Source organism: Oryctolagus cuniculus, chromosome 7 (genome assembly GCF_964237555.1).
Source record: "Oryctolagus cuniculus chromosome 7, mOryCun1.1, whole genome shotgun sequence".
Classification (NCBI taxonomy): Eukaryota; Metazoa; Chordata; class Mammalia; order Lagomorpha; family Leporidae; genus Oryctolagus; species Oryctolagus cuniculus.
This window is the reverse complement of record NC_091438.1, coordinates 149,962,620-149,984,312: the sequence shown is the minus strand read 5'-3', so window position 1 is coordinate 149,984,312 and position 21,693 is coordinate 149,962,620. Positions and strand designations below refer to the sequence as shown.

The following is a 21,693-nucleotide window of genomic DNA, read 5'->3' as shown; positions in this document are numbered from 1 at the left end:
AAAAGCCAAGGTTTTATGTTCTCTGTAAGTTACCACTGGGACAAAGTTCTGTTTATAAAAGCAGCTTTTGTACTTCCAATTTTGATTTTAAAACATCAAAGTCTTATGGTTCCAAAGATACAGAGAGTGATTTTAAATGAAGACTTTCTATTTAGTTTGCTATTTACCTTATTAAAGAACTAACATTTGAAAGAAATAATGTGACAGAGGATCTTAAGCTGAATCTTAATAATGAAGCTAAATCAAGGGGCAGGAAACTATCTTCTAAAATACAAGGACAAATCTGAAATTCTGAGACAACGTCTGGGCTGATGAAACATTGACAGAAATGTGGATTTCTACCTAGAGTGAAGCAGATATCCTCATTAAATATTGCATGATGCTTAGAATATGTAGACATTCTACCAATTCTAATCCTACCTATCTATACAATTTATAAACATCCAATAAAATTATCTTACCATATAAAATAAACATAGAGCAGAAAAAACTATTGGCATTTTCTTCCCTTATGGTATTTATATAAAACAACTTTTCTAATGAGAATGACGTTAGGTTAAGATAATGCAATCAATTTATTGTGGCTCCTGAATGGGAGGAGGATGTGGCCTTGAATGCTGTGGTGGAACGGGGAGGGAAATGCCGCCCGCACGTTGTAGACAACACCCATGAGCACGCAGCTTGCTGTTGGACTGAAGGACACAAGGCGTGCAGTAGTGCTCAGATCTGGCTTCTCTGCAGGAGAACACCAGGCACTGTGAACAGAAATGGCACCTGTTTGCCCAGAACCTGGCCTACACAGGGCGAGTTTTGAAGACTATAAATTCAGACCATTGAATCAGTACCTGACACAGATGTTAAGAGCTACACTTACCGATAATAGCTGCTTTACAAACGGCTGTCATTAAAGCTCTAAGGAATGTGGGTGAACTCATCTGGCTTTCATCTAGGTTAGCCTGGAGTCAAAAACAAATGGAACATTTAAAAGAGCCCCTGCACACCAGAAAGACTTCCCCTAAATGAGGGCTGCCCTGGTACTAAGGTAGATAGTAACATTTGTTGTATTCTTGCAAAAACTAAACATTTAATTCATTGAAAAACAATACATTACCAGCAGTTCTATGAGAGTACGTTCTAAAAAAGCAGGCAGTTCAGAGTGCCTACCACCGCCTATCCTCTGCTCAGTCAGTTACACAGTGTTGCATGTGTACCGTGTACACTTGAGAGTACATTCTTTTGGGGCCAGCAGTATGGCTGAGCGGGTAAAGGCTCTGCCTGCAATACTGGCATCCCAAATAGGTGCCGGTTCAAGTCATGGCTGTACCACATCCAATCCACCTCCCTGCTCATGTGCCTGGGAAAGTAGCAGAAGATGGCCCACATGCACCCACGTGGGAGACCTGGAAGAAGCTCCTGCCTCCTGGTTTCAGATGGGCCCAGCTCCAGCCATTGCAGCCATCTGGGAAGTTAATCAGTAGTGAATGGAAGATTTCTGTCTGTCTCTTCCTTTCTTTCTCTCACTCTGTAACACTGCTTTCCAAATAGCTAAATAATTCTTTTAAAAAAAATTTTTTTAAAGAGTGCATCCTTTTAAAAACACTGTTTCTGGTGCCAGTGCTGTGGCATAGAGGGTTAGGTATATGGTTCAGCATATGCAGTGCTGACATCCTCTATGGGCACCAGTTCAAGTTCTAGCTACTCCACTTCCAGCTCCCTGCTAGCATGCCAGGGAAAGAAGCAGAGAATGGCCTGGGTCCTTAGTCTCCTGAACCCACATGGGAGAACTGGCTTCCAGCTTTGGCCTGGCCCAGCCCTGGCTGTTGCAGCTATCTGGGGAGTGAACCAGTGGATGAAAGACCTCCCTTTCTCCCTCTCTATAACTCCAACTTTCAAATAAATAAAATCAATCTTTTAAAAAATTCTTTCCTTGGGAGCCGGCACTGTGACATAGTGAGTAAAGCCGCCACCTGCTGTGCTGGGATCCCATATGGGCACCAGTTCAAGTCCTGGCTGCTCCACTTCTGATCCAGCTCTCTGCTATGGCCTGGGAAAACAGTGGAAGATGGCCTAAGTGCTTGGGCCTCTGCACCAGCGTGGGAGACCTGGAAGAAGCTCCTGGCTCCAGATCAGCCCAGCTCTAGCCATTGCAGCCATTTGAGGAGTGAACCAGCAGATGGAAGACCCCTCTCTCTCTTGGTGCCTCTGCCTCTCTCTAATTCTGCCTTTCAAATAAATAAATCTTTAAAAAAAATTCTTTCCTCAATACTCAATCCACATAAAGACACAATCCATATTTAATAAAAATCACACAACTTTAGTGTATTTAAAAAAATATTTATTTGAGACAGACATAGAGAGCTTCCATCTTCTGATTCACTCTCCAGATGCCAAAAACTGCCTGTGGCTAGGGCTGAAGCAAGGAACCAGGAACTCAAGCAAGGCCTCTCAGATGGGTGACAGAAACCCAATTACTGGAACCATAACCACTCCTTCCCAGGTTCTGAATTAGCAGGAAGCTGGACTCGGGAGTGGAGCTGGGTATCAAACCCAGGTATTTTGATCAAGGACAAGGACATCCTGACCATCAGGCTAAACCCCTGATCCTGCAGAACATTTTATTTTTAAAGATTTATTTATTTATTTGAAAGACAGAGCTACAGAGAGACAGAAGCAGACAGAGAGAGAAAGGTCCTCCATCTGTTGGTTCACTCCCCAAATGGCCACAAAACCAGAGCTGGGCTGATCAGAAGCCAGGAGCCAGGAGCCTCCTCCGGGCCTCCCACACAGGTGCAGGGGCCCAAGGACTTGGGCTTTCTTCTGCTGCTTTGCCAGGCCATAGTAGAGAGCTAGATCAGAAGTGGAGCAGCTGGGACTGGAATCAAACCCCGTATGGGATGCCGACACTGCAGGGGGTGGCTTTACCCGCTACAGCGCAGGCCCTGCAGTGTATTTTACAGACTGTACTTCCTCAGTGGTTTACAACTATTCTTACATATACCAATATTGCTTTTTCATCTTCATTTTAACATGAATTAAGGGTTAATCTTAAGCATTGCCTCAAAGAAATCTTTCAGGAGGTGAAAAAATTAACACTATTTCTTAAGAATGGCAAGAAAAAAATCCATATAGAAATGTTGAGTAAACGGGTACCCAGATTTGTTTTTAGTTTATTTCCCTTAAGATCTTATCTTATTGCTAAGAGATGCTGTACTACGCCAGATGAGTGACAAAAGGAAACCGTAGGAATTACTTTTTTTTCTAGGCAGGTGTTTTAAATACTTTTCAAAGTTTACATTCCGTATGCCTATGGACAGAATGCTTGTTTCAATTCCTTTAACAGCACAGCCTGACATTTCCCACTGAAAAGATCAGCCTTAAAATGATTGGCTAGAAGAATTAGATATGTCATTACAGACTTCTGTGTGTAAGCTAACAATTCCAAAGATATTCAGAAATAAGTCTGAAGTTGATGAATTTTCTACTGTGGTAGAGAATCAGTAGCTTTCTCTCTCTGCTGAGTGCCTAACCTGAAACATCACTTGAGAGGAACTGACGGTCTCTGGAGAGTAAGTTAAGACTGGTTAACAAATCAGGTGGCCATCGCTGTGGGCCATCAGCAGCGCTGAGCATGGGGGGCTGTGTTTTGGTCAGAGGTTTCATTACCTGTTTTCCCTACAGAACAGAACATGCAGCACCACTGCCAACAGCTAAGGGGGGGTGGGGAGTGGGTGCCACGAGCTGTACGTGGAAGACCCCATGATGGTTTCTGTGTTGCAGGCAGATGCTGCTTTACACCTCTTTAAGAATACTGGACCTAGAATGAAGCCAGGCTGGTCTGGCCCTGCGGAATTACTTCTACAGTGTCTGAACAATTATTTTTGAAGAATGAATGAGACAATGACAATATACCATTCTTTTTCTGTTTCACAATAATTAATAAACAAGTTGACAGAGCTTTTTAAAGCACTGAATATCACCTGAAATCTTCAAGGAATTAGAGTTTTTAGCACAGTCTGAGAAAATAAACAAATCAGCTAAATGTAACTAGGAAATAACAGTAATAGTAATTCCAAACCATTTGTTTCTTAAGAAATAAACTGCATATTTCTTTTACCAAACAGAGCTACATACTCTCACTTCTGGTATCCAAGAGTGCAACAGCAGCAGGTGTTTATCCTAGATGACACCCACACCCCACACTGCAAGGCCCTGGCTTTGATTTCTGGCTCCAATTTTCTACTAATGCAGACCCTGGAAGGCAGGAGTGATGGCTCAAATAACTCAGCTCCTGCAACCCACACAGGAGACCTGGATTTCATTCCTGGCTCTTGGTTTCAGTCCTGGCCCAGTCCTAGCTATTGCAGGCAACTGGGGAGTGAACCAGGGGACTGGACTGTGCACGTATGCATGCTCTCTCTCTCTCTCAAATTAAAAAGTACAGAAGGCTTGAAGAAAACTGTAAAGAAGATTAAATAACAGATAATTGGGATAGATAAGCAAGTCCTACTTACATATTTACATAATGCTATTAGACACAGAAGAACGCATGTCTCTGTACTGTGAACTGTTACTGTTAGGTTTTTACCTTTTTATTTCTGTTTTTTTAAGTCATCTTTATTAAGTAGAATTTATTTTCAGTAAAATTTATTTTCTGCCTTTTCTTTAAGAATAATGAACTGTCGGTATGCACTATGTAGAATAAATATTGTTAAAAAAATGAAGCCTAACACAGCATTATTTTGCAATCCATGGGAATATAAAAGACAAAACACTGAAATGATGGTGATCTATGAAAAATTACAGAGAAAGAGAATAATGTAAAATATGCAAACCTGACTTCCAAAACAGAAAAGAAGGTATATGGTATCATAAAGATGCTAAAAAAATTGATGCTAATTTTTATCCTAGATGCTAGAACAAATTATAATATGAATGACTTACAAGTTTTAGGAAAGAGATGGTTACACTAGAAAAATAAGTCATGGCAAACTAATCCTTTCTTTCTGATTAAATTATCACATTGTAGCTCAAACAGATAGAACTTCTTTGGACTCGAGTAAGGCATTTGACAAATTCGCTAACAACAGATACCCATCAGAAGAAAGATGAAAAAGAGGACTAGACAGCAGAATGACATCAAATAACAACAAGCTGGAGCGTTCACAGAGGTGAGGTTGGTGCTGGCCCCTGAAGGTATGCTGCTTTGTCTTTGGTCCTACCGGTTCACACATTCACACCCATAACCTGGTTGAGGCCAAGGTAGGTGTGTTAATGAAACGTATGGATGATGCAAATGAAAAAGATGTTAAGCTAATTTTACAATCCAGTTGGACCCATAATGTCCTCAGACTAAAAGAGGTTCTAAATTAAGACAAATATAAACAGAAATAAATGTTAAAAATTTTTTTTTGGTTCAACAAACAGACAAGTAAGTTCAGGATGACAGAAAAATGACTAAACTACAGAACATAAAAGAAGAGGTACTGCATGACTGAGAAGCAACTGTGTTGAGTGTGGTCCGACTTCCAGAAGCACAGACTCTAAAATAACATCTGCAATAAACCTCCTGACTCACACTAGTGGACACACCAGTGGTCATGCTGAGTTTGCACATGCCGTTCTGAGATGGATGTTGAAAATCCAGGCTATGTTGGGATCAGAACAACCCGACAAGAGTCTAATATATGAATTTCCAATATGCAGCAAAATGGACACAACTGATAGCCATTGTCTACATTCTCAGTAAATTAGGGTCTTGCTTTTTACTTGCTAAACTTTTTTTTTTTTTTTTGACAGGCAGAGTGGATAGTGAGAGAGAGAGACAGAGCGAAAGGTCTTCCTTTTCCATTGGTTCACCCTCCAATGGCCGCTGTGGCCAGCGTACTGCGCTGATCCGAAGCCAGGAGCCAGGTGCTTCTCCTGGTCTCCTACATGGGTGCAGGGCCCAAGCACCTGGGCCATCCTCCACTGCCCTCCCAGGCCACAGCAGAGAGCTGGACTGGAAGAGGAGCAACCGGGACAGAATCCGGCACCCCGACCTGGACTAGAACCTGGGGTGCCGGCGCCTCAGACAGAGGATTAGCCTAGTGAGCCACAGTACTGGCCCGCTAAACTTCTTATTTGGTGAAGTAGTAAGTCTTCTTCACTGTAATTTTTCACTGAAATGTTATTTCTAAAGTAAAAAAAGGGAGGAGAAAGGAAGGTAGGAGGGAGGAAGAGAATATCATCATGTTTTTTTAGAAGAGATTCATTTGGCTGGCGCTGCGGCTCAATAGGCTAATCCTCCGCCTGTGGTGCTGGCACACCGGGTTCTAGTCCCGGTTGGGGCGCCTGATTCTTTCCTGGTTGCCCCTCTTCCAGTTCAGCTCTCTGCTGTGGCCCGGGAGTGCAGTGGAGGATGGCCCAAGTGCTTGGGCCCTGTACCTGCATGGGAGACCAGGAGAAGCACCTGGCTCTTGGCTTGGGATCACCGTGGCGCGCTTGCTGCAGAGGCCATTGGGGGGTGAACCAACAGCAAAGGAAGACCTTTCGCCCTGTCTCTCTCTCTCTTACTGTTCACTCTGCCTGTCAAAAAAAAAAAAAAAAAAAGAGTCATTTATTTAATTGAAACGCAGAATTAGAGAAGGGGCAGGGAAGAGACAGAGAGAGAGGTTTCTGGTTCACTACCCAAAAGGCTGCAACAGCCAGGACTGGGCCAAGCCAAAGCCAATAGCCAGGAGTTTCATCTGAGTCTCTCATATGGGTGCAGGGCCATCTTTCACTGCTTTCCCAGGCCATTAGCAGGGAGCAAGAAGGGAAGTGGAGCAGCCAGGACTTGGAACTGGCACCCATGTGGGCCTCTGGTGTTGCAGGCTGCAGCTTTACCTGCTATGCCACAGTGCCAGCTCACCATCATGTTTTTAGAATTGTTGGCAGCTCACCATCATGTTTTTAGAATTGTATCTACAAACCATATTGAAGCTGTTAAAATTAATTAAAAAATTTTTAAAAAGGAAGGATGAAAAGAACATAGAAAGGTAGACAGGGATACAATGACAGGCAATTACAGTTATTTAAAAGGCTCCCACTAAAGTGGGACAGTAGACTTACTATTCCATGTTGGCCTTGGGGAAAAAAGACAGGAAGATAAAATCATCAGATGCTTCACTATTTCTCAACCCAGTAAAAGGGCTGTAAAGGAGGATTATACAGGAGGGAGAGGTGAGGTCAGCTCTTCAGAGCTTCCATTCAAATCTGATTATTCTATGATCTCATAAAAATGTGCAAAAATAAAACATCATTCATAAACTAGAATTACTATTTAAAGAACTTATAGTAACATTAAAACAGACATGATCAACACAGACTATAAGACAAATAAAATTTAAAATTTTCACAAGGGGCCATTGATACAAAAGTGTGAGCCAACATATTTCATAATAATTATTTATATATTCCTTATTAATATTATCTAGGACAGAATTTAAAATATGAGGACATTCAGAAAGAAACATAACTTTCTGAATGGTAAAATGTGGAGCATATGCTATACTAACAAGAAACCAGAGGGATGGCTGTTTGGATATTTTAACTTTAAACAATCCTGTGAATCAAAAACATAGAAAAATAACCTTAGTGTTTCAGGCACATGGAAATATACGAATAAAATCTAACTTCATGAAGGTTAAAAGTGCCCATGGAGAAAAAGGATAGAACAGGTGGACAGCGAAGTTCCCACAGGAATTTTCTTGCACAGCTATCGGGGTGGTGACGCAGTCTTTATACCTCTACCCAGTCAAAGATCTGCTCATCATTTGCTTTGTCCTCAATGATGAGTTTCTCGAGTCGCTTGTATAGCTCTTCAGCAGAGAGTTCTTTCTTTGAAAGTGCTTCAGAGACCCAGGAACTATCAGACTCCATGAAGTCCAGCCTCTGAAACAAAATGTTAACATATTAATAAAACTCAGCATTATCAACATCCTGAGAGAAAACAAAATCACAGGCCATGTCTTCTACTTTGCGTGGAATCAAAACGATCAGAACGCTGGTTCTGAAAAGACTGACGCTATCATGCTTCTGAACACTCCTCCAACTTCACATTCTGTCTATCTCTGACTCTCCTTAGAAAACAAGCAGAAAAGAAGCACTACTATAATGATCTCTGTGGCTATGCTTCTATCAAAATCATTCTGAGCTGCAGTCTTGCACCGTCATGACATGTGTCTCTAGGCTGGGTAAGAGCCCTAGGCAAGGGTACAATTTAAACCCCTTTCTGTAAACTATGGCTTAGTGTTGGAGTCATTACAAAACAGTTGTCAACACTCTAAGCTGTTGTTAAGTCCTTTGTTAAGTCCTTCATATATCACATGACCATTCTGAATCCAAGTATGAGAAATGATGCTATAACTGTTTAATTCTTATATAGTAGTTTAGAAGTTTATAATCAAAATGATTGGTAACTTTCAATGGTATAATACAATGAGGTATGTGGGTAAGCTTTGATTTATCAAATTTCACTATGAAAAACTATAAAGAATAAAATGTTAAGTGATTATTCATACAGGTTTTCTCCAACTCCCCTAAAGACTCTGTATATTCCTATATCCTACCCCCAATCACCAAAGTAAACCCACTTTAATTCTGAACTTTGTATCTCACTGTTTTGCTTCTACCACTTACATAATATCTTCTAAATGATGTTTCCCCATACAGATTTTTTTCCAACTTAATGCTTTATTTATTATTTTTGAGGTAACATTTTAAATTTATATTATAATCAAATACTTAATGTCTTCATGCAATAAAGAGGACAACAAATAAAAAGTCAGTAGCTCACGGTACAGCAGGAAAATAGGCAAAGGTTAAAACCAATGATCAGGGCCGGTGCTGTGGCATAGCAGGCTGAGCCCTGGCCTGCAGCACCAGCATCCCGTACAGGTGCCAGTTTGTGTCCTTTCTGCTCTTCTTCTGATCCAGCTCTCTGCTATGGCCTGGGAAAGCAGTGGAAGATGGCCCAAGTACTTGGGCCTTTGCATTTGCGTGGGAGACCGGAAGACAGTCCAGGCTCCTGGTTTTGGATCAGCTCAGCTCTGGCTATTGTGGCCATCTGGGAAATGAACCAGTGGATGGAAGATCTCTCTCTCTGTCTGTCCCTGTCTGTCTGTAACTCTACCTCTCAAATAAATTAATAAAAAAAAAAACTTAAAAAAAATCAAATAAACAGATGTTTGACCTACTCACATTATGTAAATTTTAAAATAGGCACATAATCATTAGAAGTATAGTAGTATATAATTCCCATCAATTTGTTTGACAGATTTATTTATTTATTTACTTTTAAAGATTTATTTATTTACTTATTAGAAAGAGTTACACAGAGAGAGGAGAGGTAGACAGAGAGAGAGAGAGAGAGGGAAAGAGGGAGAGAGGGAGAGAGGAAGAGAGGGAGAGAGGGAGGGAGGTCTTCCATCTGATGCTTTACTCCCCAGATGGCCACAAAGGCTGGAGCTGCGCGGATCTGAAGCCAGGAGCCAGGAGCCTCCTCTGGGTCTCCCACATGGATGCAGGGGCCCAAGTCCTTTCAACTGCTTTCCCAAGCCACAGCAGAGAGCTGGATCGGAAGAGGAGCAGCCGGGTCTTGAACTGGCGCCCATATGGGATGCCAGTGCTTCAGGCCAGGGCGTTAACACACTGCGCCACAGTGCTGGCCCCTTGACAAAGATTTAAAACAAAGCCTACACAGTTTTAGAAACATTTCAGTACTGCAATTATTCTGATTCAATGTTGGTAAATTAAATATGCTACCCTTCACATTCCAATATACACACAAAAGCACAACACAATGGCTGTAAACTCTTGTGAATGGGCAGCAGGTTTTTCACAACCTTGAAACATTCTTCAAATGAATTCTAATGTAGCAAAGTGTTACTATACATACACAGAATACCTGTTTAACCAACTACCAAATCCATAAAAATAATTTGTCAGCAATTAACAACAAAATGAGGCACACTGTTAATGAAATATGAAAAAAATGGAACATAAAAGGCTTTGCCACTATCAAAGGAGTCAGTGGTGAGCTTTTAAGTTTATACTGGTTGCTGGAGAGAAATATTTCTCAAAACCCCTGTGTTTCTCCAGAAGTCATCTGAACTTGGTACCAGGAAGGCTCGGCTCTGACTCTGCAGACGACACGTGTTCTCCATGGCTCCTTGCCTGACACTCTGGTTCCCAGAAGAGCGTCACAGCTGGACGTTAGGACACGGAAGTCCACGCTGTAAAGGCCGCACTGGTTTGAATGCTTTTTAAAAAGTTTTATTAGAACAATTACATCCCTAACTTCAGATTTTTGAGAGGCAGAGACACAGAGATAGAGATGAAGAGATAGAGAGACAGTGCCCATCTGCTGGTTCACCCTCCGAACGCTCAGCACGCTTTAAGCCCAGAGCCGGGGATGCAATCCCTATCTCTCATGAGGGCTAAGACTTAGAAAAGTCAAGTTAATACATGAAGTCACATATTCAGCGGCAGAAAACTGAAATCTGAATCTAGGCTGATCTGACATGAAGGCAGGGACCCCACTTGAGGCATCAGTGCTGCCTCCTAGGTGTGCATTATCCAGAATCAGGAATCTGGAGCAGGGACATATATGAGCTCAGCTGTTGGGAGATGGGATGTGGGTATCCCCTAGGAGCATTTTACTTGCTAAGCCAAACACCTACCCCCATAATTTATTGAGAACCTCTGTAAGCTTAGTAATCATTTTAATTTCCACAAAAGTTCTACAAGATAGGCATTATTAGCATTTTATAGGTGAGGAATCTAAGAATAAAAGTTAATACTTGGGCTGGCACCCTGGAGTAGTGGGTAAAGCCCATAAGGGCACTGATTCAAGTTTTGGCTGCTCCACTTCCAATCCAGCTCTCTGCTATGGTCTGGGAAAGCAGTAGAAGATGGCCCAAGTCCTTGGGCCCCTGCACCTGCATGGGAGACCTGGAAGAAGCTTCTGGCTTCCGGCTTTGGATTGGCCCAACTCTGGCCACTGTGGCCATTTGGGGGAGTGAACCAGTACATGGAAGAACTCTCTCTCTCTCTCTGCCTCTCTGTAACTCTGCCTCTCAATTAAATAAATAAATAAAAATCTTTTAAAAAATGTTAATACTTAAACTCACATATTAAGTGGTAGAAAATGGAAATCTGAATCTAGGTTTATCTCACATTGATACAAGATGTCATATAGTTTCATTTTTCTTCACTATATACCTAGAAACAGAATTGCAGAGTCATATGGTAATCATATGTGGAACAATCTTTCTGAGGTTTTTTGGGGTCATAAATTATATCTTTATATACTGCATATTAACAGAGACTTATTATTTTGTGACTTTACTTTTAAAATCACATAGGAGGGTCGGCACTGTGGCACATGGGTAAAACTGTCACTTGCAGTGCTGGTATCCCATATGTGCGCCAGTTCGAGACCCGGCTGCTCCACTTCCAATTCGGCTCTCTGCTAGGTACTGGGAAAGCAGTAGAAGACTGCTCACCTTCACCTGCACCTGCATGGGAGACCCAGAAGCTCTTGGCTCCTGGCTACAGATCGGCCCTGGCTCTGGCTGTTGCGGCCCTTTCGGGAGTGAACCAGTGGATGAAGACTTCTCTCTTTCTCTGCCTCTCTTTAACTCTGCCTTTCAAATTAATAAACAAATCTTTTAAAAATATTTATTTTCTCTCTCCCTATATATATGCCATGGCAGGGATCTCAGAAAAATTTATCCTTGTTGGAATTTATTGACATTCCAGGACATATAAATTCATGTCTTTTCTTTAAATCTTGGGAAGTTTCCAGTCACTATGTTCTTGAATATTTTTCTTTCCCTTATCTTTGTCTTCTCTGAGACCCCATAATATGTGTAAGTTGTTATGAATGATGGTGTCTCATAGGTTCCTTAGGTTCTGTACATTTTTCTTGATTCTTTTTTTCTTTCTATTCCTCAGAATGAACAATTTCAATTCTCCATCTTCAAGTTTGTTGATTCTTTCCTCAATTGTTCAAATCTTCTGATGAATCTCCCTAGGTAATTTTTCACTTCAGCCATCATACATTTTAAACTTGAGAACTGCTATTTATTTTCTTGTTATAATTCTTATTTTTCTTTTTAAAATTATTATTTATTTTTATTTTATTTGAGAGACAGAAGAGACAGACCGGGATCTTCCATCTGCTGCTTCATTTCCTAAATGCCACAACAGTCAGAGAGGGGCTAGATTAAAGCCTGGAGCCCAGAAACTTCATCTGGGTCTCCCAAGTGGGTGGCAGGGCCCTAAATTTTTGAGCCATCACCTGCTGCCTGACAAAGTGCACATCCAGGAAGCTGGATTGGAAGCAGAGGAGACAGACTCCACCAGGCACTCCTGATACAGGATGCAGGTGTCCCACGTGGTAACCTCACCACTGTGCCAAACGCCTTTACTGACAGTCCCTATTTGTTCATAATCATTCTCCCGATTTCCTTTAGCTCTTTGTCCATGGTTCCTTCAACAATTTATAAGCACATTTAAGAACATTAATGTAGGCTTGCCCTGTGTTGTTTTCTATTAGTTTTTCTTCCTGTGAATGAACCATTCTGCTTCATGTTTTGTTTGAAAGAGATAATATGTGTGTGTAAGAGAGAGACACAGAGAAAGAGAGAGAGAGAGAGAGAGAGAGAGAGAGAGAGAGCAAGAGATCTTTCATCTGCTGATTCATTCCCAAGATGGCAGCAATAGGAAAGATTGCACTGAGATGAAGCTGAGAGTTAGGAACTCCATCCCGGTCTCTCACATGATTGGCAGGAACTGAAGTGCTTAAGCCATCATCTGTTGCCTCCCAGTGCATTGGCAGGAAGCTGGATCAGAAGCAGAGTAACCAGGACTCGAATCTGCACCACAATATGGGATATGGGCACCTCAAACAGAGGCATAACCTGCTGTGCCACAACACCCACTGCTATGAACTGTACTTCAATGATGCTATGGTTTGTAGTTTTTTTGTTGAGAACTTATAAAAAAAAAAAGCTTTTGACTCTAATGATCTTCCTCTATTGTCTTCCGTTTCACTGATCTTTAACGTGAACTTTATTATTTCCTTTTTTAATATATTCTTTGACTTTCATTTGCTGTTACTTTTTTCCTAATTTCTTAAGACTGAAGCTGAGGTCTCTGATTTGTGACTTATTATTTTCTAAGCACAGATGCTTCAGTGATAACCATGATAACCATTTCCCTGTAAGTCCAGCTCTGGTTGCATCTCACACATTTTGATTTGCTGTGTTTCCACTTTCATATGATTCGAGTATTTTTCTAGTATCTGTTCTGCTTCTCCCTTGATCCGTAGGTGACTGAGAATCACGTTCCTGAATTTCTCAGTGTGCGCTGCCTTCATTCTTGCTGGCTACTGTGGCTGAGGAGACAATTCCAGACGGACTGCTATTCTCTCAGCACTCTGATTATTCCACCAGCTTCTGGCTTTCGTGTTGCTATTGCAGTCTGTTTTTTTCAGAGGGTGGAAGACTTCTTATTTCTAGTTTCTTTGAAATCTTTTGTCTTTAGTATGATGCAATTTCACTAAAATATAACCAGCCTGCATGGCATATATGGATGGTTCATTATAGATTCATGTATTTTATCTGTTCCAAAAAAATCTTAGCCACTGTCATTTCAAACACTGCTTGTTTTCCATTCATTTTCATTTTTTTCCTGGGGTTCAATGAGACTCTCATTCAATCCTCCAGGTCTCACATCTCATAAATCTTACCTAGTTTTTTTCTCCCCAGGGCTCTCCAGGTATTTTGATTAGACTCTTGTTGTTGGCTCATTTGGTGATTCTCTTTTTTTAGAGTGTTGTTTTATATTCTGAGTAAAAATTCTACTACCTCAAGTCTTTGGGTACCATTTATCTTCTGCTTGTTCTCATGCACTTGACTTCATAGGCCAGGAATGCATCAGAAATTATGTTTTGTGCAAGGTATTTTTTTTAAAAGATGTATTTATTTACTTATTTTAAATGTAGAATTAGATTGAGAAAGAAATGTTCTTTAGTGTGTCTAGAATACAGCCAAAATACACAGCAAACTAATATAAGTATTCAGAATAATATACTTTAAAGTCATTTTTAGGGGCTGGCATTGTGGCACAGTGGGTAACCTGTGGTGTCAACATATCATGTAGAGGGCCAGTTTAACTTCCTGCTGCTCTGCTTCTGATTCAGCTCTTTGCTGACGTGCCTGGGAAGACAGCAGCAGATGGCCCAAACACTTAGGTCCCTGCCACCTACACGAGACTCAGATGGACTTCCAGGTGCCTGCCTGCCTTTTGCCTGGCTCAGCCCCAGTTATTGCAGCTATTTTGGGAGTGAACCAGCAGATGGACGATCCCTCTTCCTCTCTTTCTCTCTCTGTCACTATGCATTTCAAATAAAAATAAATTCTTTAAAAATAGCAATTTTTAGATTTCATTTTTTCCTTTTACCTAGTTTTTTTTCTCTCCTTACTACTAATTTTGTTGGCAACCTTAGCTTCAGTTCCCCTCCTATGTTTTAGGATTTTGATTTAACGGAGTCATTTTCAGAATTCTGATTTATTTCTGTCATTTTTCTCAGTTTGATAGTTTTATGCTTTCCTTTGACCTCCCACAATTCCCTGTTTAAGATCAGACTGGATCAATTATGGGGACTCTGCTTTGTGGATCTAATTACTAACCAACAGGCAGGCTAGTTAAGTTCTGGCTTGTAAAACTGTCTATTTCTTGCACTTACGCATCTTCAGAATTTCAAGTGGTGGGCTTGCTGCTGATCCTCTACCATGGAGGGAGCGTCTGCGCTGCTTTAATCACAGAATGACTTCTTGTTGCTTCTGCCTGCTCTCGGGGATCAGAGGCTCATGACTTTAGTTCCTGTATTTCTGCCTTAATAATTGATTTCACTTCTGATTTACTGAGACACACAGCTGGTTGTCAAAGTGTGATTCAATCTTTTAAAGTTTCTTTAAAAAAGGTTTATTTATTTGAAAGGCAGAGTTACAGAGAGGGAAAGGCAGAGGAGGAGGCGGAGGGGGAGGGGGAGAGGGAGGGGGAGGGGGAGGGGGAGGGGGAAAACTTCCATTTGCTGTCAGACAGAGCAAGATCTTCTACCCAGCTGGTTCACTCTCCAAATGGCTGCAACAGCTGGAGCTGGGCCAATCTGAAGCTAGGAGTCATGAGCTTTATCTGGGTCTCCCACATGGGTGCAGGGACCCAAGTACCTGGGCCATCCTCTGCTGCTTTCCCAAGCACACCAGTAGGGAGCTGGATCAGAAGCGGGGACGCCAGGACTCAAACTGGTGCCCAAATAGAATGCTGTTGTCTTTGGCTGTGGCTTAACCCACTATGCCACAACACCAGCCCCTAAAATATTTTTAAAAAAATTTCAAATGATATGACTTTTTAAAAATTATTTATTTATTTGAAAGGCAGAGTAACAGAGAGAGGTACAGATTGCCCAACTGTTGGTTCATATGGCTGCAACTGCCAGGGCTGGGCCAGGCTGAAGCCTTGAGCCAGGAACTCCAAATGGGTCTCCCACATGGGTGTCAGTACTTGAGCCATCATCTCCCAGCAATATTGGCAGGAAGCTGGATCAGAAGCAGAGCAACTGGGGCTTGAACTGACACTCCATTATGGGATGTGGGTATTCCAAGCAGTGGCTTAACCTGCTGTGACACAACACTGGCCCCTTCTTTTATTTTGAATCCATCTTCTAATGACCATGCAGTTGGACAGGCCTGTAAGCAGGAACACAGTGGCAGGTGTGTGGCCCAGTGGGTAAGACACATCTTGAGTCCAAACTGGGGTGCTCTGGCTCCTGATTCTAACTCCACTAATGCAGACCCTGGGAGGCAGTGATGGCTCAGGTAACTGGGTTCCTGCCCTTCAACGGGAGACCTGTATTGAGTTCCTGGCTCCAGGCTTCAGCACTGGTCCAATCCCAGCCATTGCAGGCATTCGGGTAGTAAACAGTGGATGGGAGCTCTCTTTTTCTCTATCTCTCAAATAAAATCTAATATCCAACCCATCACCCACCAAAAAAAATCCAAAAACCATGAACATAAAATGACATCTTGACCACGATTCAGATAATGTTAATGACTGGAATACTAATGACACTGCCATCACTTCCTCTCATAAAATAGACCAATTTATATTAAACAGGAGAATGCAAGCCTTGTTCTCACTCACCTGCTCCAAGAGAAAATTATGTACATCTTCCCCTTCTGGTAAAAAGTCCATCCAGTTGAGGTCAGCCTCCCTCCACAAGGCTCCCACTTTCTTATGGCTCTAAAACAAAGGTAAGTCCAATCCATTTACTTTCACATTGGAAGAGGAAGAAGAAAGGGCCTGCTTGAAGTCAAGAGAACGGAACCCTACAAATCACACTTTTCCCTGTTGATGTGAAGTTGATCTCTCAGGAGTCTTGACTATCAGACTGAGATGCCTGGCTGCATGTAAGTATAATGGTGATGACTTAACTACAGCTGCTTAAGGGTCAATGACTCATTTGCCAGATGACTGGTAGAAAGTGCAAGCCAGTTATGAACAGAATCACCACAACACAGAGTCTATACATGTGATAGTATCCCTTTTCCTAGATAGCTCCGCACATATCTGCCATCAAAGTCACTCAGCAGCCTCCCTGGCATCCATCTCCACAGCAGATCATGATTATACTGCCCGGTGGGAGAATGCCTAAGGTCCTTGCTGCTCCTGAACCAGGAATGAGAAGTGTTGCAAAGGCAAGAAGTGTGAAGTTGAGACAACTTGAAAAAAATGGGAGAAAGTACACAAGTCCACTGTCTGAACAGAGTCACAGAAGAAGGGAAAATGCATGGCTTTGGGTTGTGGTTGTCATCTTGCAGGCATTTTACAGAGGTCAACTGTATTTTACAGGACACTTCTCCCAAGCATAGCAGCTGATCACATGGTGGAGCCAGAATTTGAACTCAGGCTGTGAGAATCTGGTATCATTTAGAAATAGAAATTTGCATTCTGTATCTACAAATAAAAAGCTAACAAGCATTTGAGTTGTAAATAAAGACTGAAGTTAAGTAGACAGGAAATAAAGGAAATTTGAACATAAAGACTAGAGTTCAGTAAAAATTCTAGTGCCATTAAGCAAATAATATTATTAACAATTAGATAATTAATTGGAACAAGGGATGAGGCTATTTAGCGCATCTTTCTATGAAAATGATTTCACATATGGAGTAAGAATTCTAAGTTCAGAGGGAGAAATGAAGCAATGAATTTTTTATTTTTAATGAATGCCTATAAAAGATTGAAATACGGGCTGGTGCTGTGGCACAGTAGATTAAGCTGCTGCTATAGTGCTGGCAATCTTATATGGGAGCTGTTTGAGTCCTGGCTGCTGCACTTCTGATCCACCTCCCTGCTAATACACCTGAGAAAGCAGTGGAAGATGGCTCAAGTCTGTGAGTCCCTGCACCCAAGTGGGGGACCTGGAAGAAGCTCCTGCCTCCTGGTGTGGCTTGGCCTGGACCTGGCCATTGTGGCCATTTGGGGAGTGAACCAGCGGATGGAAGACCTCTCTCTCTGTCTTCTCTCTTTCTCAGTAACTCTTTCAAATAAATACATAAATCTTTTAAAAAAATTGAAATAATCACCCTAGTACTTTTGATTCAGGTTTGAATTAAGTCAGAAATCACTCTAGAATCTTCACTGTGAATTCTATTTTGTTTTGATATCTCTCATCTTCTTTGTAATGCCACAATTCCCCAAACCTCTTAGACCTCTAGTAGAGCACTCCCACACTCTTGACATTGTAGGTTTAGGGGTGAGCATTTAGTCTAGAGGTTGACACAAGTTATGGTCTATGTCCCACACTGGGGCACATGGGTTTGATTCCCAATGCTGGCTCCTGACTTCAGCTTTGTGCTAATGTAAACACGTGAAGGCAGCAGCGATGGCTCAAGTAATCGGGTTCCTGCCACCCACATGGGAGATGTGGACTGAAGTCCTGGACTGCAGCTTCGGCTCCAGTCCAGCCCAGCCATAGCTTGTTGCATGCATTTGGGAAGTTAATCAGTGGACGGGAGATAGCTCTCTGTCTCACTGCCTCTCAAATTAAAAAAAAAAAAAAAAGAAAGAAAAAGAAAGAAAGAAATTATGGCTTAGATACTTTTTTCTATAGATTCTTGAAGCTGACAAGCTAGTATACAGTATTGTATGGTAAATATTTATTAAGCTAAAATAAATTTGGGGCTGATGCTGTGGTGTAGCAGGTAAAGCTGTCACCCGCAGTGCCGGCATCCCATGTGGGCATCAGTTTGAATCCTAGCTGCTCCACTTCCAGTCCAGCTCTCTGCTGTGGCCTGGGAAAGCAGTAGAAGATGGCCCAAGTCCTTGGGCCCCTGCACCCACATGGGAGACCTGGAAGAAGCTCCTGGCTCCTGGCTCCCGGCTTCGAATTGGCTCAGCTCTGGCCATTGTGACCATCTGGGGAGTGAATCAGAGGATGGAAGACTGACCTCCCTCCCTCTCTCTTTCTTTCTCTGTCTCTCTCTCTGCCTCTCTGTAACTCTGCCTTTCAAATAAAAAAAAAAAGAGATCTTAAAAAAATTCAAATAAATTTAACTTTAGAATCTCATCCTGTGGAATCATTGGTGCCACCCATTTCTAATTAGATTACCAGCCTATGATGCCAAAATAAGACTATTTATGATTATCCTTACTCTGAAAAAGCAGGTTAGTTTTTACTGAAACTTACTGGAAAGGATAAATAGTAGAGCCATTTTGTTTTAAGAGAAGACAAAATTACCAACAGCAAATAAAACATACTTTTGAAATTATTTAGAATTTACCAAATTTAGGTGAGATTAGACAGTTCTTTCTCAAGATATTAGTCAACAGGACAAATATACCTCAGAAAGAGGCTAGGTTGAAGCGGAGACCTTACTCTTTTCTTCAGAGGATAAAAGGAGATGGAGTTACTTGCACAGAGATATGCTATTCACAGAGAGTGCAGGATCAGGACCACTGCCCTGGCTAGCATGCTGCTGAGTCTGACACACAGTTTAACACTCACCATTTGTTTGCATAGAAGGTGCAATATTTCAGAAAGCAAGACCCCAGCTCTTCCAACAGGAAGTAAAGGTTTGCTAAATTCTCTGTAAAAGATAGGAACAGAGATTAAGTACTTCTGAAGTTCTCTGTTCTAGAACAGCAGGTAAACAATATGTGCTCCCCCCACCACCGAAAAAAACAAAACAAAATACCCCACACATTCCATGCCATCCAGATAGCAGCAGCAAGCCTCCGGGACGTGGTCTACACTGTTTTGGGGAGTTCAGAAACTAGCAGCTCACCTTATGCTTCACGGAGAAGCTAAAGGGGACTCCAGGATTTATATTTGTGCTTTGTTGTACCCTAAGATTCTCATCATCTTTAATGTTCTGCAGTATGTTTTGTGAATGTCACAGAAAAGGAACACAGTGTGTGCAGAATCTGACTACATACACAGTTGTTGAGAGAAACACTAATGTTTTGAACAAAGTATGGCAACTGCTGGTCTATAGGAGGCAGCATCAGTTCTCCACTCATGTCCAAATCTAGGAATGTCTGAGAGCTCAGTTCCTTTGATTAGAATCATGAGCATGTGGTATGTGGGTGCCACAGTCTGACAGGCTACATTGTGAGGATGTAACTTCTTATAGTATTGGAGTAATGACAAACAAAAAGTCAGAGTAACATTAAGTTTCCAGAGAGAATCATCTTCCAGTTATATGATTCTGGGGACATTGCTACAGTTAACTGCTACGGTCTATAGACTACATATTGTCACGTGGTCTCCACTAGAGCTTTAGTATAATGTCATGTCTTTTCAGTAAAATCAGAGGTCTAAAAGAGTCACTGGCTGCAGACACCAGGCTCCAAGGGCAGTAAGGGGGAGGCACTATGCCAGACAGCTGGCTGATGAGTTTTGTGTCAAATGAACTTGATATACATGCAACAAGGATAACTTACACAATAAGTTCTCTCATGGAGATTCCGCCTTCTTTTAACATGGGGGTAACCAGTTCAGCAAGGTACAACCAAATATGGGGAATATCAATGGCCATGTCATCTGCTAATTCTAAGGTTTCTGAGAAACTGAAAAACAGCAGGGAAAACATTAACATGTAAATGTAATTCAAAAGTTAAGATTAAATGAAGATATCAAAAATCAAGCAACCAATGTATATTAACCCACTATGTTAGGCACTGGCCTAGGCATAACACAACCAGTAACCAATCAACTGTTTTCTTAAATTTTGTATTAGTCTGGAAGAGAAAAAAAATGGAATAGACAAAAGCATACTTGCAAACATGGCAATATACTCTGAAGAATACAAGCTATGGGACCACAGGGTAGTCAGAAAATACCTCTGTATGGAAGTGACCTTTAAGTTAAATGATGAAAACAGACAGACACGTAAGGTTCTGGGGGAATGGCGATCCAATTTTACTCCAAATCTACAAAGAATCCTTGACACAGTAGAATATGATAACCTCAGAGGCACTGACAAGACACTTCCATGGCAGACCAGACACAAGAGAAAAACGCAGCAAGTGTCTGACCGGGTGGTAGAACACTGGTTAGGATACTCATATGCCATACTTAAGAGTCTGGATTTGAGACCTAACTCTGTTCCTAATTCCAGCTTCCTCCTAATGAAAATCCTGGGAGTTGGCACGTGAGGGTTCAAGTGGTTAGGGCCCTGCCATTCATGGGGATGAGAGGGAGCCTGGATTGAGTTCCAAGCTCCAGATGTCAGCCTGGCCCAGCCCCAGGCATTTGGGTAGTGGGTCAGGGGATGGGAGTACTCTCTGTTTGTTTCTTTTTTTCTGTCTGCCTCACAAATAAAATAAAAATGAGTAAAAAAGACAAAAATCCTCATCATTGAATATCTTATCAAGAAATAAACTAGATGGATATAAAAGAGTTTGACACATTATTAACACTACTACTACTACATGCTATAAACTATTATACCTTTAAAAAGAAAGTTAATGGTTTTGGGTTTTTGCGCTATGAAGTATAAACATTTCTCAGTGTAAAGTTTGGGAATGAAATATAATTTGGAAAGACAAATAACAAAAGCTCCATAGTTTTATTAGGGCTGAGAATCATAGCTATTCATTCAAGAGTACAAATTAGGGGCTTAAGCCATTGCTTGGCAGAGTGGCATCACATATGGGAGTGCTGGTTCGAGTCCAAGCTACTCCCCTTCCGAAGATCCAGCTTCTTGTTAATGTGCCTGGGAAGGCAGCAGACACTGGGCCCTTGCCCCCATGTGGGAGATCTGGATGGAGTTTCTCGCCCCTGGCTTCTGCTGGACCAGTCCTGGCTGTTGCAGCTATTTGGGGAGTGAACCAGCAGATGGAGACAAACTTCTCCCTGTCTCTGGTCTTTCAAATGAATAAATCTTTAAAAAAAAAAGTATAAACAAATAGTTTAAGATTTTGTTAGTTATTCTAACATATAGCATATTAAAAAGTATAGAAACAAATCCGAATTTAACTATTGGAGACCTAAACATAATTTCAAGTCAAACAACTCAAAAGCAAGAAAAAAAATTTGATTAAAAATGTGGGCAATGAGGAGGGTGCTATGGCGTAGTGGTTAAAGCTGCCACCTACAATGCT

At 41.6% G+C, this 21,693-nt stretch overlaps 1 protein-coding gene across 43 annotated transcripts in view; it reads right to left on the bottom strand.

Moving 5' to 3' along the window:
- EIF4G3 (eukaryotic translation initiation factor 4 gamma 3) overlaps positions 1–21,693 on the bottom strand; it is a 378,821-nt gene that overhangs the window by 6,394 nt on the left and 350,734 nt on the right. For 42 of the 43 annotated variants that reach the window (XM_070079133.1, XM_070079138.1, XM_070079134.1 and 39 more), the window contains 5 exons: positions 20,032–20,157; positions 19,094–19,175; positions 16,231–16,329; positions 7,765–7,911; positions 875–956 (listed from right to left, as the gene is read on the bottom strand). In XM_070079133.1, the coding sequence (XP_069935234.1) occupies positions 875–956; positions 7,765–7,911; positions 16,231–16,329; positions 19,094–19,175; positions 20,032–20,157 (536 nt within the window). The remainder of the gene's footprint in view (positions 1–874; positions 957–7,764; positions 7,912–16,230; positions 16,330–19,093; positions 19,176–20,031; positions 20,158–21,693) is intronic. The other variant, XM_070079168.1, reaches the window with a different exon arrangement.